Raw genomic sequence first — 18,551 nt, forward strand, 5'->3', positions numbered from 1 at the left:
ACTCAGGTTTATAGCTCTTCCAAATGGTGTCCTCCAAATCGTGGATGTGCGGGAGAGTGATGCTGGAGCTTACCACTGCGTGGCAACTAACGCCGCCCGAAAACGCTACAGCAATGATGCAGTCCTCAGTGTCCTGAAAGGTAAGGTGCAGGCAGGGGTTTGTTGGGCTGGGCACATGTCTGCCAGGTAGCCGTTGCATGTGATGGCAAGCTGAGCTGAAATACCAGTGACAATATCTCCTGCTGGTGTGGCTCTGCACATGGCAGGCTTTGGTTAAAACTTTCAGAGAAGGCGTTTTATTAAAGATTTCTCTTTACTCTGATGGGATAAGGAGGCTGGGTTGGGAGGTATTGCCACCTGGGAGTCACAGCTGGCTGCTCTGCCCAGCTCCAGGACTAGTCAGCCAACAGTAATAATGGGATTGTTTCTCTCTGTGCCAAGGAATTTTTTCGCAGGTGGATTGTAGCAGCAAGTGGATTTTAACAGCCCTAGACTCCTTTATGCTCTGGGGCTCTTAGAAGGGGTCAGGCACCCTGCTTGCACCTTGGGGAAGTGCAGGTTGTTGCAATCTTATCTCCAGTGGCCTTGGATGGTAAGACAAGCAAAGGCTGGCACAGGCAGAGGAAGACGCTTGCCCAAACTAGCAAGAGAAACAGTTGGAGGCTGGAGTAGTTGGCAGGGCTGTGTCTACCCTGGGTTGCCTAGCAGGGTTCAGAGGAGGTTAGGCACAGTGACATCCGACTTGCATTCTGTGTCCATGTTGCTGGCTCTTTGCTGAGCTGTTGGGTAGGCTCCAGAGATCTTTTTGTGGTATTTGGGAACAGCCTCAGCTGGGATTTCTTCTGGTGACACAGACCATTGGAGCAAGGCTTTGGCTGTGAGCTGTCCTTCGCCTCCCAGTCTGGGCCTCAGTCTCTTAGTGCATTTTTCTGTGTAAACTAAGAGCACAGTGGGCAAGCCTGGACATGAGAACGTAGCTGAGAGCGTAAGTGCAGTGGGGGTCTCCAGACTCCAGCATCCTTCCCAGCATGCCTGGCTACCTCCCCAGTATTGTATAATCCCTGTCCTGCAAGCAGGTGAACTCACCAGGGCTGGGAGTCTGGCTGAGTTGTCCCTTCTCTTGGGACAGTGCCCCCATGCCACATCTGTCTTCTGTTTGTGCTGACCCCAGTGTATTTTGTAGGCAGCTTTAACCTTGAAAGCTCTGAAATCCTTCCCAGCCCCTTTTATCTTTGTTTAGGATTGCATTGCTTGGCATTCTGCTACCAGTGTATTCTCACAGAGATGGCTATGCTGTTCATCCATCAGCAGGGAGTGTAACTAACTGTGGAGCCTGAGAATACACCTCTGATCAATGGATTGTGTCGTGGAGGTAATCTGTGTGGAATCTGCAGAGAATTCGTGAGGGGTTGAATGCTCTGTATCTAATTGCCAGCCGCTGCCAGATCCTCTGTGTGCTTAATGAAGCACGGCGGCGAGGGGAGCGCTTGCTATGGGCAGTTCCACACTCCAGAGATGGCTCCTGTGTTGGGTCTGGTTCGCTGTTGATAAGTAAGATTGACCAAGCCACAAAGGTGAATATGCTCTCCTTGGCATCATAACTCGTTCTGCATAATAGTATCTTGTAACTCTGCAATGTTTAATCTCCTTTGCAAATGCAGGCAATGGAAGAGGTTAAATGGGAAGTGTTCCTTCTGGAGCACCAGCCGGCCTGAGCAGATTTCTGCCTGGAGTTCTCACCCAAATCTCGCTTCTGCAGCACCACACCACACGCTGGCTGCAAAAACAAATATGCGAGGTTGAGTTTTTCACCAGATTGAGCTGATAGTGATGAAAAACATGCCTGTTAAATCTCTGGTTTTTTTTATAATTGGGGAGAAGTATCTCTGAGACAGATGGGAAACTGCAGTGACCTGTGCAGGCTGCAAACTCCCCCATAAGTGACTGGCATGGTGTTGATCCTTTCTTGTTTCAGTACTTCATCATCAGAGGCACATTTTTGGATGCCTGGACTGGCTTGAGGAGTCTTTTCCCCCCTGTTCAGAAGCAGCTGATAGTAGTTGGAGTGAACTGGTCAGGCAGAAATCCTTTGCTGGTTGTAAAAAATAAAACCAAACTAAACCAAAACAAACAAAAAATCCCAGGGGGTGAAAAAACAACAGCAACAACAACAACAAAGAACAATACCCTGAAATACAGCTATTTAGTGTTGCTTGAGTTGCTTATTTGGAAATTTCAGGGACCAAACTCCTATGTGTCTGCAGGCAGGAACAACTAAACTACTTCTTCCCTCCCTGCTGAGGGAGTGAGTCATTTGTGCTGACCTAAGATGGGAATCCAATCTTTCAGTCCCGCTGCACTGCCAAGGCTCCTGGAAAAGGTTTGTGCAGTGGGATCTAGTGTCTCCTTACCAGCTGTGCCTGCAGCTTTGGTGTCCCAGTGACAGCACTGGGCAGTGCCGTGTGGTGATGACTGAGTCTGTGTGCTTGTGATGGATTTTGGGGCCATGCTGGTTATAATGCAAACACTTCCACTTGCATTGGGTTGCTAGCCCTCAGGCCTGGGAACATCTTGTGTTCATGCCTCTGCCCCTGACAGACAGTGCTGGATTTGAACTGGCTGTGCATAGCAAAGGAATCTGTTTCCCTGTAGCTCTTCTGCCCAGTTGTCCTTCTCCTCCCCGCTCTACCCATTGTTCCCAATATGATGGCTGGGAATTGTTCCATCTCCCTTATTAAAGGCCTTCTCCCAGTAGAGGCAGCAATTAGCACGACCCCCTTCTGTCATATTTGCATGGCCTAAAAACCCCAAAAGTGTCGTTTCCCTTGACGGTGTGACTTCCCCGTCACGTGGGGAAGGCTGTCTTTTCTATTGGTGGCTAAACACATGCTGGCCTTACACAGGCAGGGCAGAGAGCAGCGGTGCACGGTGGTGCTGTAAGCACTGCAGATGTTTCAGCTGTGCAGACTTCATGGTGCAAATTTCCAGACGTTCCCTGGGGAAGCAGCATTTTGAGCTGGAAGGGTAGAGAGCAGACAGAAAGTGGGATACAGTCACGCAGCCCTGAAACAGAGCCTGCTGTCGAAATAGGGATAACTTGGATTTTCCCCTTGGATCTCCACTGCTCCCGTGCGGATGGAGCGCCAAACACATCTCGCAGCTCTGTCCCTTCACCCCTTACCTGGACAGATGATGAATGAACACTGCAGCCCTGCTGCGCTCTCTGCCAGAAAGGGTATTAGGAGCTGGCTGCAGGATGCTTTTCCCAGGCGCTCTGTCTGTGCATGCTGCCTTTGCTTGGAGTCAGGTCTTGACGGAGCTGTGTCTTGTTTCTTGTAGTTCCTTTTTCTGGAAGCAAGCTCTGGAGCCCTACTTTGAACTTGTATATAAAGAGTTAATTCTCAGTGTGTCCTGGTTGTGTTCCCAGGTCCTTGACATACACAAGGAAGTGCTGCCATGCTTCATAAAGCGGCTCTCAGAAGAGTAGCAGAAAGGCTTCGGGAACGTGACGTTGTGTGGTCTCAGCAGGTCACTTCACTTTTCCCCTCCATGTCATGCACATGCTTGCTCTTTGTGTGTTTTCTTGGGGATAGGGACTACCTCTTGCTGTGTGTTTGCCCCATGTCTGGTACACTGTGGCTTGCATCCCCAGTGCAGCACAAATAACCATCAGAGTCAACAAAGCGTGGTCCTGGGAGCCAGGACTCTTGGGTTCTCCTTTCCTCTCTGTTGTTGGGCTACAGAGGAGAATCAGTTCCTTAACACTTTAATTTCTTCCTCTGTAAATAGGGACAATGTAAAAGGCTTGGAGTTGCCCTCTTAGAAGTGATGGGTCAGTCTGGAGAGTGATTATGGGCATTTGGTCTGGAGGTCTATCTGCTCAGGTGAGCCGGGCGTCAAGGTGCACTTGCAGAGGAAGATGCTGTGGTACCATGCTTGCAACATATAACATTATACACAAAGTTTTCACAAAGACCTTGAATGGAAACATGCAATTTAGATATCTAAGTTAGACTTGTACAGTAAATGGGGCAGAGGGTTCTTTATGTACCTGATTGTGGGTGTGGGGTTTTTCTTTCTTGTGTCCTCTGCACCCTATTCCTGATCTGTGCATGCAGAGTAGCCACGATTGCTGTGACATGTCACTCTGGTATATGGGTAAAACCTTTGCCTCAGACCAGGCTGGCAAGAATCAGAACGTGTAACAGCCTTCCCCCAGCACCAGCAAAACATCTATGCAGCAATGTTCGTGTGGTGGTCTCAACAGTTGTGCTCCACGTGATCCTGTGCTGCAATAAACACAGGATTGGGGAGAACAGATCAGGGCGATGGGCATAAGTGCAGCAGGGCTGAAGTCTGGGCTGAGCATGCCACTGAAGAGTCTTCCAGCAGATGAGCACGTCCCCTGTGAGTTGGGATTGAGTACTGTGTTATTAGAGATGACACTGCGAGATTGCCCTTGGCAGAACATCATTTACGTTGACAGTTGTAGCAGCTTGCTGCAGCAGTGTCCCAGGAAATGGATTTTTCAGCCAAATATTTGTATGAAATATGATAACAGGGACAGAGCTTGGAGGCAGCTTGAAACACCTTCACTTTTTTGTTCTTTTGGTGTTTGTGTTGCAGCGGCTTGCAGGTACCAAGGGAGAGCCTGGCTCTAGGTGCTGGGACCTGGGTGGTTCCTGCTCCAAAGGGTTGTAGGGGAATACAGCTATTGAATGGGATGAGCTTTGGGGATGGAGAGAAAGGTGGTGATGAAGTGAGCAGCACTCGCAGTTGGCCACCACCTTGCAGAAACAGACGTGCTGTTACCACAAGTGGATTTTCAGTCCCTGCATGTGCGAATGACATGCTGGATGCTGGGTTGGCGCTCAGCCTGAGCCCTGACGACACGTGCTGTGCTCCCTTCGCAGCTTTGAACACGGATACCGTGCAATGTAGGGACAGGGCAGTTCAGATTCGGGTCAGTGCTGCTCTGGTCTGAAAACTCTGACCACAGCTGGGTGTCGATCCCGTTGTGTGTGCTGCCATTGATGGAGAAGGGCAGCGTTAACCAGTGGGGTGATGGTCCCACCTGGTCAGGGGTGGTCTTCCTCTGGCAGGAACCCACACGGCAGAGGCAGCAGGGCCTTGTGGTGTTGTGGGGGGAGAGCTATCCACAGCTGTGTTTGTGGGCACAGGAGACTGCTTAAGACTGTGCTTCTGGGAGGCAAGAGGGTCATGGAATTGCGTAGGGAGAGAAAACATGGGGTGGGATAAGGCAGTGGTATTTTTACTGTGAGCTGTTGGCTTAACCAGCAAGTGGTGCTTCACCTCTGGAGAAGGAGGCATTCCAGTTCCAGCCTGGAATTGCTGTGTCCCCGTTCCTTGTGCCTCTTCTGCTGCTCGCAGACCTCTGTCACTTTTCCCTGTCTTCTTTTGGCATCCTGTTTTTCTTTGCCTTTTGCTCTTTCGCTTTAGTGGTTAAGCAGTGAGCTGCTCTCTACTTGACATCCCAAAAGCTCAGCCATGAGGATTCTGTGTGTTTCGAAGCTCCAGTTTCCTGGGCAGCAGGTATCTGAAGCTGTTTGCATAATGCATCTGCTGGATCATGAAAAATGCTCTTGATCCTCCTCTGTGGCAGAGGATGCTAAGTGAACCACGGTAAGCGTGAATTCAGAGAATGGCAAGATCAAGGAGGAGATTCACAGCACTTCTAGCTTAATAAATAGATCTTTAAAGCTAGAAGTGACCTTCTGCCTAACATGAGCTGTAAACTTTCACTCTGTCTCCCTTTTACTGAGCCTAGCAATGCTACTGATTTCAAGCACTCATGGAACAGGACTGAGACCACAGATTTTGGGTGAAACTTATGAAGGGCTGGTGCAGACATGCATCAGGCACCCACCCAAACACACAGCTCTCTCCTTGACTGGAGTTTGTACAGGGCCAGCATGCATCATACCACTCACATCACCGAGGGAAAGCTTCTCGTAGCTCAAGTGTCAGCAGCCTGTTCCCAGGAGCCGAAGGGGGAGTTCCAGCTCAGCTGTCTGTCTGTGAAGTTCAGTGGGGCTATGATACGCTGTGCTCCTGACAGCTCTAGCAGCCTGAGGTGACAGAGGGTTTGATACAAAATTCAGAGCCCTCACCTCCCATTAAACAGAACAGCTAAGTCCAGGGTTGGCACCAAAGTGAGTGGCAACAGAGGTGTCAAGGATAATAGAGCAGAACAAGGAATTTATGGCTGAGAATAGGTGAGCTGTTTCCAGGTCCTGAAGGGAGACTGGTCTCTCCCACACGCAACACTGGCTGTGCATTATGTTTGGAGCTGTCAGGTATGGCCAGGCCTGTGTGTTACAGGCAGCTCTGCCTCCGACTCCTGAAGATCAGGGATGGCTGGATTCAGGGATGGTTTGTGATCCTCCAGTGTTCTCCACATGCATCTCTTATTGATCCCGATCTGCTGCGCTTTTGAGGCTTCCTGAAAGAAGAGCTGGTGTTTGGTAAGGCTCTGACTGAAGCAGGGTTAAGCGGCAGTCTCCGTTCAGCTCTCCTCCAAGAGTCTTTTGGTGCTGGTGTAACCCTGTGGTGCATCTGCATATCTGCACTGCAGGGATCACACCTGGCCTCTCCCAGAGGGTATTGAACAGGCTGTGCCTGCACAGTGAGGCTGGAAGGGAGCTAAGAATAGAGACCATAATTAGGTCACCAGCTTGCAATGGGCTGCAGGACAGGAAGGTTGATGTGGTTGGGTTCCTGATGGCACTTTTTAATTATTAATGGTCTGTATTATAGGAGAGCCTCAGTACCTCTCTGAGGTTGAGGGCTAGCAGTGCCCTTACAGTGCTTACAGCATCGTAACAGCTGGAGTGAAGATGTTGCAAGCATCCAGAGGCATAGCAAAGCTCACGGTCCCGTTGCTTTAGACATGGGACAGACATACAGAGGAGGCTTGTCCCTGTCTCAGAGACCCACCAGTATCTACAGGCCTGGTGGTGCTAAGGAATAACAATGGGGTGAGTTGGCCCAGATCATGGGGGAGGCTGAATCAGGAACTGAGCCGTGCTGCTCTGAGCCCTCACTTGGATGCCAAGGATCACTCAGGACACAGCTGGGAGTTTGCCTTCAGTAACTGAGAGATGCTCTTGTCCAACTCTCTTTCTAGTGCAGCTGAAGGGAAATGCCACATGGATTGTGGATGAGAGTGAGAAGCAGGAAAAGAAAAGAAGGATGGGATAAGGAGGGGCAGGTGGTGTTACCAAACACCGTGTCTTCAGGCACAGCCTTGGACAGATTGGGGCTCTCTGCGGTACTCAGCAAGCGTCCAGCCGAAGGGCTTTGACAGAATCTGTGGATATCACTAATGATCTTTCCCCATGGAAAGCCAGCTTTCCTTCCAGACTTTTCCTAGAAAAACAGATTTGCATTGTCCTGAGTTAATGCAGATGCATCCATCTGCTTTTAGTTCTTCCTTCCAAGTTGGCAGTCTTCGTTTGCTGCCAGACTGTGTTACTGTAGGCTCCCAGCATGTTGTGTGTTCGAAGCATAGCTTGTAGGAAGCATTCTGCATACCTGGCATCAGGGAGACCACACTATGAGGTGGCTTCCCATAATGTTTCTCTTTTCAAAGCTGTGCATGACAGTAATGTGAACGGCCATCTCTGGCAGACGGAATGGGGCAGAGCACAAGCCCTGGTCACAAAGAAAGCAGGTTGTGTCCTTCTGCACAGCCCAGGGCCTCCAGCCTGTTCGCTCTCTGCTGTCACTAGATGTACGTGAAGTGTAAATAGATCTGATGTTGCAAATAAATCGGAATTGCAAATAGATCTGATGAAATAGGTGTCAACCCCTGGGAAACATCAGCCTCTGAGCACAAGGAGGAAGTTACTGGAGTGAAATGGCTCCAGTCACTTGGACAAGGTGAGGTGACTGAGTAAGGAGGAGTTTCAGGGCTTATGACCTGTGAGCCAGAAGGGTCTTCTGTTGACCATGTCTCCGTCTCATTTTTGTGCAAGAGATAACAGCATATCTTTACCTGCCTTACAGCTTTTTTTCTTGGAGATTTCTGCTGTGTCAGCCTGGAAGGTGATGTGGTGGCCTAGGAAAATGACAAAGAAAGCTGGTGTAATGATGGTTAAAGTGTGGGAATGTTCCTACTGAATCCCAGAGGCTGGCAAGCTTAGGTCCCCATGGCCATTTGGTGTTTACTGATTTGCAGGGGGTGCCTATATTTAAATCTCTGATACTGTGGCTTTTGTTAAGGGTCTTCTGATGCTTCCTGGGTTTTACTTTTGCACCTTCACTTCTGTGAATTAGCTATGTTAGAACTCTGAGCAGATGGAGTCATGGAGATGCTGAGAGATGTGCCCACAGCAGCACAGTGAGTTAGTGACAGAGACCAGGGGAGACTTTTTCTCTTGAACCACTGGACCAGAGCCTGGCCCTGCTGGGAAGCTGGGACATCATCCTGGCTGGTGAGGGCTGCAGCACTGTGCTGGAGCTGTGTGGAGGATTGGTGCCCACAGCAGCCAGGCAGGTTGAAGGACTGGACTGAAGCAGCACAGGTCACATCAAGGATGGGGTCTGGCTCTGCCCTTTGTGCTGCTGAGCATGGTGTGTTGCAGTAACATCAGTGTTGTCAGCCATGGGACATGCCTTGTGTAGTGTGGTGGTTCCTGTTGCAGTGGTAACTTTGCAAAACATCCTCTTCCAGCCCTTGTCTTTCTTGTCTGTGTTCCTGGCAGCTGCTGGGGAATGGCTGGGGCTTGCAGTGCTTTAAGGGCTCACTGTGAGTAGCATAAGCTGTCTGGGTCTTAGGGTTAGGGCAGGAAGACTGCTCTGCCATTCCCCAAACTGCTTCAGAGACACTGAGGTACCTCTGCTCCTTTCTTCATTTCTTTTTTTTGTTGACCTCTCATCTGATCTAGAGGCTTAAATCCTGCTGTACACTGAGTGACTTCCTTCAAGGACTTTGTTTGCACTAAGATCTGTGAAAGTGTGCCAAGAATGGCTAAAGGGTTGTTAATTACACAATGGTGACATTATCAATGATGCTCCAACATGGTCCTTCTGATAGGTCTCGGTGTCCACTGTGCCCTAAGCTTGGGTTTCCTATTGCCTCTGCCACGTTCCAGCTCGTGGTCTGCTGCTTCTGCCTCCCAGAAACTCTTTGTGATGTATCTATAGGCTTCTGCGGATTCAGATGCATGGCCTGAGGTCTCCAACCCTTTGGCTAACTCGGGCCTGCGGCAGAAAACCAGAAGAGCCGTAATTCTCATAAGAAGCAGCAGCGCTCTGTGCAGTGGGGCTACAGAGCCGCATGGCCGCGGCTGTCGGCACAACACCTCCTGTTTATTTTGCCTAGCTCCCGCTCAGAGCGGTGCAAATGTAGGCGCTTCCAAGCACTCGCTGGGGAAGCGAGCAAGAATTTGTTGTGCAGTCGGGCTGGCTCCCGTCCCTTTTGGCGTGATGAAGAGCAGTTCCAAATGCATGTACGCAAACAGAGAGCCAATGTTGACAGCTATACAGGAGGTGGAGTGGCGGGCAAAGCACACTCCAACTGCTTCGCAGCAGAGCTAAACGTTCCCTGGACATGTAAATCTTCATACCCTGAAGGTTCAAGGATTTGGGGTGGGGGAAGAGCCCCCTAAAAATCCAAGGCAGTTCCTGGAAACCTGCCACTGCTCAGCCTTTCTGGGCTTCTGGTTACATGTAGTTCAGATTGTCAACTTGTGGCTGAGCTAGTACATTAAAGGATTTAATTTCTGAGCTGAAATCTGTCAGCTGTATAAAGAAGTCGAGGGGAATGAAAGAGAACTGCCTGATGGCCCCTCTGCCTGTCTGGACTGGGATCTGTGTGCTCCCCAGGCTTCCAGACAGAGGACAGAGAGCTGGGGAAAATGTTTAACAGGCTGTTTCTCAAGCCAAGTGAAAAGCAGTTCCTAGAGCAGCTCCTCCTGCCACACTCTGTGTGTACACACGCTCTGTGGAGAGACACCAGAAGCTGTGGCAGGTGCTGGTCTGAGGAGTGTGTCCACATAGTAAATGAACACTCCTCATCCAAACTAATTAATCTCCCTCCTTTTTTTTTTTTTTTTTAAATCATAGAAGTGTATTTCATCTATTAAATTCTCCATTTTGCATGTACATATATGCAGACATTAAAGGAGCAGGTTTTGTGCCTGCTATTAGAAGTGTAGATTGCGCTGTGTATTTTGCGATCTGTTTGCTGACTTCTTTGTAGGGCATTTTGTGATAGTAGTTTGAGATACAAGTGCTGTATGTGGAGGTCTCTTAATAGCACTAAGAAAGTGATTGAACTTCTGTGTTTTAATCATTTGTGCATGTTTCTTTGTATGCTGCTTTAAAGATGACAAATGATGTGTAGCTGCTCTGCTGCAGCACTAATTTGGTAAGTAGGAAGAGAGACTCTGTCCCTGTTCCAAAATGTGAAGATAAATTCTTCCCTGCTCAGCTTTTCAGTTAAATCTATGCATTGACAAATGCATAACTACTTACAAAACATTTTGAGGATGTGAGGTAAAAAGACAATACAAACCTGATTTACTAAGCTCATTTATATTATTGGGCAGAAAGAAACAGTTATGCCAATACAGTGTCACTTGTGCAATAATAGCTGGGTTCCTTTTCAGCCTCCCTTCCAAGTCGACTTGTGCGCTGACCCAGGCACACTGCAGCTGCCTGAAAAGGGAAAGAAAGAGGCATTTCTAATGATGGAGGTTTATGGGCACTGGTGCTACCAGATTGCACTGGGACAACTTGTGCAGTCCCTGTACCCAAGCATGGTCAGTGCTGGAGTTTCTGTTGAGGCACACCTCTAAAAGCTCCTGCAAGGCTTGTGAACCAAAGCCTGATCCTCTGCAGAAGAGGAGTTTTCAATGCTGAGAACCATCAAAGCAGTACCAAATGTTTGGTGAATTGAGTTCGTAATCTTGTAACTAAAAGTCATCCCTCCCCAGCTTCAGTGATGGAGGAGAACAGAACTTGGATTCAGACCGCCACAGGGACTGTGGTATAGCAAAGGTGGAAGAAAAACCCCAAAAAGCAAATGGTAATTTTCAGAAAGGATGCGTGGTTGCGAGAGCTGTGTTTGGGGAGAAGAGGAGGCAGTGTTTGACTTGTGATACTTCGGGGAGGCCTGAATTGTAGGGTGTCGGAAGGGCAGCACTCAACATCTCTAGCCACTTCTGAAAAATCACTGGTGCCGGTCCTCTTTTGGCTGCTTTGCTTTCCTGTTTGCAAAGCTGTGCATTGCTGTGTTCAGATGAGAACAGTTACAAAAGAAGAAATGCTTGTTGCTAAGCATGCTCAGTTTTGAGATCTGACATTGTTTATATTGCCCCCGAAGCAGATATGGCGAAGTGTTAGGCTACAATTAGGAAAGTGTCCTGCCTAGAGATTTTACATGCTAGTTATCTCCTGTCCTGGGTCTAGCCCAGAGGTAGAAATAAATTGTAGATAAATTTCCAGGAAAGTGTAAAGGGAGGAGGAAGGCAGGTGCGGAAGATGTTTCTTCTCCGTGGCTGCTGTCAGCTTTCTCCCTGAACAGTCCAGGAGGGTCTGTGAGTTGTCTGAGAAACTGGGAGAGAACTAAGGAGTGGGAGTAGGGCATGCTCTGCAAACACAGCGCCTGCATTTTTGAAGGTGTGTGCTTTTGCAAGGGGTAATTTGCTCCTTTATTGTCTGCAGAATAACAGCAGTGACAGCATTGACTTTCTTTAATGAACAGCTGCTCAGTGCTAGAATCTATTCCCGGAGGAGGCTCGCAGGGATGAATAAGGTTTCATGCTCCTCCTCCAGAGAGGGTGAGAAAGTTCGCAGAACAGAAGATTGTTGCTTGGTTGTTGGATATCTCCAAATCTTGAACTGCTGACAGCTGAGAGCTGAATGTGTCACCATGCAAGTCATGTTTAACCTTCCAGCACTTTCGCCGAGACAGGGTGTTTATGGAGCGGGAGAGAGGTGTTAGTTCCCGTCCAAGAAGTCATCCTCTTGTCACTGCAAACGACTGTCACAAATTGGCTGAACAGAAAACATTTTCCTCCTGTTGCACTGCCTGAATTCTTTGCTGATAACTCTGCACTAACAAGAGCAGGGAGGCAGGAGAGGATAGCTGATGAATTATGGATGCATTAGAGGCAGACCCAAGTTGTAAACTCTTGGAGTTTGAAATCATTCGTGTATGTTATAACTCAAGCTATAACTTCAAATAAACATTTTGAGCTTTGCCCAAGCAGCTCCCCATGGTGCCTCCCTTCACATCCCTGCTTACAGTTCCCCTTTGCTTTGAATGCTTTGAAATGATACAGATTGGATTTTTACAGGTTAGGCAGCCTGTGTGCTGAGATCTGTCTGGCATGCTCGCTTGCTGTCTCAAGGTTCCCTGTGCTCCCCTCCCCACCTCCTTCTGGTTTTATACTACCCTCTATCACAAGCGATTTGTTGTATTTCCTCTTGCCTGCCCACCACCTGACCCTGAAACCCAGCTCCAGGCGCTGAGAGATGCCTGTGAGAGCGATGGTACAAAAAAGTGGAGCACCCGAATTTGGCCTGACTTTCCTGTCTCATGATAGGAAAGTGGAAAATCTCATGAACTGAGAAGTCTGCTGTAGTGAGTCGTTCATAAACAATAAAACCTGGCGGATTATTTTGAAACATTTCTGCAGATTATCAGGAAGGCTTGTCTCTTGCTCTGTGATGGCACCCTTGTCGTCTCCCTGTGCAAACAGGAGAGATGGGCACAGGTTGACGAACTGTGCAGGAAAAGAGCTTTCATCTCTAACTCTTTTCAGTGCCCAGAGGATTTCTCTCAGTCCTAGCGCACTACTCTGAGTCATCCTAGAGCCACGTTTGGCACCCTACAGGCATTTTTTCAGTAAAAGAGGGTAAAATTGATCCATCTGATTCAGAAAGGCAAAAAGTCCATAAAGGTCATCAGTAACAGCAAGTTTTGGTGCGAATCCACGGGTTGTGCCTTGGGCTGTGCAAAGCTTTTGCCTAGAGCAGCTTGGCTACATGGAGAGACAAAACAAAGCTGGGGTGGGGGAAGAAATCTCAAAGCCCAAGTTTTAAATAGCAGCACTGTGAAAGCTTTTAGTGCCACAGAACGGCCAGCATGGCACAGGTGCATTCGGTGACCTGTTTTGTTCAGGCAGTGAAAGATGTCTTGGAAACTGCAGCTCTTTTTTTCCTTTGGTTCTAACAATATTCCCTCTTGACCTGAAATTATCTTCATGGCAGTGGAGACAAAAAATTCATGTTGATTTTACTCTTTGATGTTTGTTGGAATCCTCTGTGTGGAGTTTTTCCTGGTAAGCTTAGTACTGTTTTTGGGAACTCTTCAAACCAAACAAAACCTTAGCAGTTTTGTAGCAGTTAACCTGCAATCTATCCTATCCAACCAGCCTATTGAGATAGCAGGTAAAAAATGTACTCTAAAGGGGGCTCAGTTTAAAGAGGAGCTTGACTTGTAGACTTGCTCTGACAGACCCACAGTGCTGAAGAGAAATGCGTTTGTGTGTGCAAGAGGTGTATGGGGCATTCATCCATGCACACACTCAGGAAAGCTCTGGGAAAGCAAGCAGAACTGTTTGCTTTTGTAATATAATTTTAATAATAAATCAGTGACAAACAGATGTGGGGTCTGGGCTAATATGTTTTCCTAATAGTTTTTCAAGGCTGAAACCAGAGTTGTGGCCGAGGGAGAAGGAAGCAGAAATGGATGTTTGAGCTACAGATCCCTGTGGCTGTTGCTGCTCTTGGTTGTCAGAGAGACCTTGAGTTGTGCCCTTGGATTTGACTGTCAGGAAGCCCCAATATCAGCTCTTTTTATACCTTCTGCAGAGTAAGTATGGAGCTAATAAGTAGCTAGTCATCAGCCCTTTTGGGTCGCCAGGCCTGGTTTCTGCTGGCTGGTTACCTGGCCACCAGCGAGCTCCTTGCTCTTTTCCTTCCTGAGCACCCAGGGGGGGGGACGGGCAGTACCCAGGGTGTGGGACTGGCAGTACCAGAGGGAAGGGCGGCATGTGGTGCTGCTGCAGGACTGTTCAGGGTGAGGATGGTGAAGCGTTTCGTTGGTCCTTCTCCAGCCAGGAGAAATGCAAGGCCCCAAGGAAAGGTAAAGCTATAGGCTGTGCCTTTATAGGAGTGTTTCACGGTGGCTCTGCTAAACCATTGCAGAGCTGGGCTGATGGTTCCTGGGGCCATTTCAGAGTGATGGTTTGTGCAGCTTGTAAAATCCTTCTAGTGACTGACAACACTACAAGGCAGCTGTCGAGGGACCAAGTGATATGGGACAAGTGCCTTTACATGAAGTTTCTATAACCTGTAAGGTGCCATTGCCAGCCAGCACCTGGGGCCGTGCACCTGAATGCAACAGACAAGTGTTTAAGTCAGGTTTGAGGAGCTTTCTGTTTGCCTCTGCCCTAAGCTTGGTAGAGAAAGCTGCTTGGAAATCTGGCAAGGAATATATTGCCATCTGGCTGGTGTTGGTTTTTTTTAGTCTAGATTTATTTTTTCCCCCAGCACTGCAGAAAAAGACAGCTTTATGCACACAGACGCATTTCAGCCATGTCCTGCCCAGCAGGCACACAGGCAGCTGGTGGTGTCGGGTAAAGCAGCTCACTCCCGTGGTAGGCTGGAAGTCTGACCCCGTACACTCCTGCTCCCAGGACCTGGGGTGTAGGCTGCTGCCCTGTTCATTTTCATAAAAAGCTGCCATGGCCCCACAATGGGTAATGGGTCTCCAGGGTGGGCAGATGAGGCTCACTGAGCCCTGCGCAGGGTGAGTGGGGCCTGAGCCTGTGGTCTGTGGAGAGGTGCGACTATGTCCAGCCATGCTGCCAGCCCCTCAGCAGAGAGCAACTACTCACCTGGCTCCTTTGCACCTTTCCCTGCCTCACTCTTAAAAACAACCTTACCACAACTTGTTGGGTTCTCCAGTGTCTTCCCAGCACTGTGGCCTTCCCTGTAATGGCTGCTATAAAAGCCTCTTCCTTTGCTTCTGGTGCTTTCGCATGTGTTTCCTTCCAAATCCTGGCTGGAAAGCTCCTTCTCCTTCTTCTTTCTCTGATGTTTCCTCATCCGTCTGTGCCGTATGGGGCAGAGAAAGGGTAGAAGCCTCACATTAGCAATGTGCTGAGCAGCCTCACGCATCCAGCCGGGTCTTGCTGGAGTCCCTGCACTCAGTTGTTTTGCAGGACTAATGATTACTTGTGGATCTTAGTGCTTTGTTGAACTGGAGCTGGAGATAAAAGAAAGCTGCTGTTCCAAAGAGCCTTGTGTTTCTCTGATCCTTCAGCTTACGTGTCTGTTGTGGAAGCTCTTGTGCCTGTTTTTGCATTAAGCCCATTTTCTGTCTCAGTAGTGCTCAAGCCCAGCCTTGGCACCACAATTAAGAGCGGCCAGGACTTTGATCCATTTGTCAGTGAGGCCTCTGAATCCATAGTCTGATGTGGTTTCTTCTTGTCCCTGTTCTGTCCCCCAGGTTGTCCTGCTGCAGCTGGATGTGATGGCTCTGAGGCTGAAAGTGTTTGTAGGCATGAACAATGTGAACAGCTAATGTACGTGAATGTAGCAAAGCCCTGGCCAGCCCACACTGTGCTGTAAGCACAAAAGGAGACTGTATGTGCCTGTACACACCAGGCCCTCTGTGTAGCATACTTGTTCCACTGGAAGGAGGATAGCTGGCTTGGCTTTTCCTTCATGTCCCATGGCAGCTCTTATTGCTGGTGTTTGCCCAGGGCTGCGGTGGCTATTTAGTGTGGTCCAGCCATTGCCCCAGGTAGGAGACCACTGATGCTCCTTGGTCTCTGCTTCCATCTGCTGGACAAGCACTGGCTCCTGCTCTCTCCCGTTTTCCTTCAGTGCCTCGGGGATTTTACTAGCTCCTTTTAAACTGTGCTCACATAATACTACAGATGGAAATCCCTTTCACGCATGTATGGACTACAAGAAAATTTCAGCGTTGAACCAACTCTCTTTGGCAAGACTTCTCCACTAGAGTAAATGTCAACAAGCCTGGTGATGGACTGAGCGCAGCGCATTCAGTGCAGCAGTGTGTAGCCTCCTGCCATGCAGGCCGGCCTGCATGCTGAGGCCAAAGCTTCTCTGGTTTATATTCACAAGAAAGTCAAGTATGAGTGAGTGTTGCTTGGATGCCGCAAGAATGGCCAGTGTGGGTCAGGCCAGAGGTCCAACCATTGCAGTGCCATCTCCAAAAGTGACCACAGCAGATGCTAGAGGAAAGCATGTAAAAAAACTGGGCAGGGAGGACATGGTGCTTTCCTTGGACGCGTCCTTTTGCATCTGACAGTCAGGGATGCGGGAACATCTTGGGCTGGGGACTGCAGTGAGACCTTCATATTTAACAGTCCCGGTAAATGTGTCCTTCATGAGCTTGTCTGAACCTCTTGGTTTTTGAACTCTGCAGCATCCTGAGACAGTGAGTTTGTACTGTGCAAAAAGGTCCTGCTTTTATTTGTTTGAGACCTGCTGCCAACAACTTTCTCTGCTAGATCATGGGAGCACCTGGAGCAGGCCTAAAAATTACTTGTACTATGTGACTCCTCTGCAGTTATTTCTCCCTTCATGAGGACAACAACAAAAGTGTCCCTCAGAGGTAGACAGAGCTGGAAGAACAGGGTTGCTACTGTTGAGGGTCATGAACAGTCTGGTCTGCTCAAGAGTGCTCCGGTTGTTTTCATCTGACAACAGAAATTTGGCCGCTGCAAAGGCATTTCCTTAACCTTCCCTTAACCTCTGCTCAGCAGTGGGCAGACACAGGCAGAAGGTTCATTTCAAGCAAAAAATTCCCATCCTGTTCTCAAGGCATTGTGCAATGCAGCCTATAGATCTTCCTGTAAACGTTGCTTGATTTACTGTTGGCTGTTCGTCCCTGCACGTATAAGCTAAATAGCGCGCTCTCCTCCAGATGTGTAATGACTGATTTAGTCTTTGTGCCGTCAGGTGAAGGCCTGGACACAGAGGCTTGACCTCTCTTTGTTCCAGTTTACAGCAGAGCATCTGGATGTTAAAATTTCTTTAACCAAGTTACTAGATTCTTTCTGAGTTGTTACAATGCCTTGGCAAAGGGTGTGTTGTGTTGCTGTTGCTCTGAGGATAGCGGTGTCTTGTTTCATCTAACTAACAAACATCCATTTAGCAACAGTTGATGAAGGTGCTGGGTTGAAACTCTACTCATTTTCCATGTGAAAATCCCGATACTAATTTTTACTAGTGCCAGCATGGTTAGAGAAAATCTGCAGGGCACCCCTTTGTTCATTTCTTTCACAGAAGTAATGTGAAAGCAAGACCTGCTTTTCTCCTCCAACTAGGCATGTGCTGTTACCACATGAGACTACCTGGGGAAGCACGGCTGGGATGTCTGTGTTCTGTGCTTTTCTGGGGACTTTGCAGTTTGCAAGGACAGACTTTTCCTTTTATTTTTGACATTAGGTTCCCAGCCAGCAGGAGGAGATGTCACCATTGTCGCCGCTCCAGAGAACACCACGGTGGTGGCCGGGGAGAGCGTGGTGATGGAGTGCATGGCAGCTGCCGATCCCACCCCCTTCGTCTCCTGGATACGACAGGGTGAGCATGAGGGACAGAATTAAGCCTTTGTTGTCAAGAGGAACCTTTATTTTAAAAATCTATTAAAAGGTGGAAAAATCTGTGGGACGGGAAGGGTGGTTGTTACATCAGTACCTAATGACGCAGGTGGTGTCGCAGTGTAGGGTGTCCTTGCTAAACTGGAATTACCAATTAAATCTAGAAGGTTACAAAGCACGCAGTTCACTTCATAGCTGTTTGACCTGTGAAATATATGAAATTCTAGGGCCTGGATGCCTTTTGATCTAAATTAGTCATCTTCATTGTATAAGCTTGAGTAGTGAAGGTCATGAGATGGGGTCATGTCTATGCCACTCCTCCGGGGACTCAGAGGTTAGTGGGGATTCTGTGGAACCTGCCACTGCATTGGAGAAATAACTTGTATTATCTTGCAGGATTATAAAACATAAGATCTGTTAATCATTGGAGTGGCTGGGAGGTTTTTATTGAAAAATCTTACTGTGGTCAGATTGGTAATGGAAGGATCGAGAAGATGCTTAGGTCTCATCAGATCTGTACAAATGAGCCAGACTGGCATACGTTACCCAGGGCTGATAGCCTAGTCACGAGTAGGATGCTAGTGTCACTTCACCAAGTGTGACATTCACCATTTGGTGAATGGAGTTCAATCCAGTTGGCGGCCGGTCACGAGCGGTGTTCCCCAGGGCTCAGTATTGGGGCCAGTTCTGTTCAATATCTTTATCAATGATCTGGATGAGGGGATCGAGTGCACCCTCAGTAAGTTTGCAGACGACACCAAGTTGGGCGGCAGTGTTGATCTGCTCGAGGGTAGGAAGGCTCTGCAGAGGGACCTGGACAGGCTGGATCGATGGGCCCAGGCCAACTGTATGAGCTTCAACAAGGCCAAGTGCCGGGTCCTGCACTTCGGCCACAACAACCCCATGCAGCGCTACAGGCTTGGGGAAGAGTGGCTGGAAAGC

At 48.7% G+C, this 18,551-nt stretch overlaps 1 protein-coding gene across 1 annotated transcript in view; it reads left to right on the forward strand.

Annotated features, from left to right (window-relative positions):
* The window catches only part of IGDCC4 (immunoglobulin superfamily, DCC subclass, member 4), a 67,715-nt gene that overhangs the window by 20,435 nt on the left and 28,729 nt on the right, over nt 1–18,551 (forward strand). The window contains exons 4-5 of the mRNA XM_009321528.1: nt 7–140; nt 17,458–17,592. Coding sequence (XP_009319803.1) covers nt 7–140; nt 17,458–17,592 — 269 coding nt within the window. The remainder of the gene's footprint in view (nt 1–6; nt 141–17,457; nt 17,593–18,551) is intronic.

Source organism: Pygoscelis adeliae, unplaced genomic scaffold (genome assembly GCF_000699105.1).
Source record: "Pygoscelis adeliae isolate BGI_AS28 unplaced genomic scaffold, ASM69910v1 Scaffold13, whole genome shotgun sequence".
In the NCBI taxonomy this organism is placed as follows: domain Eukaryota; kingdom Metazoa; phylum Chordata; class Aves; order Sphenisciformes; family Spheniscidae; genus Pygoscelis; species Pygoscelis adeliae.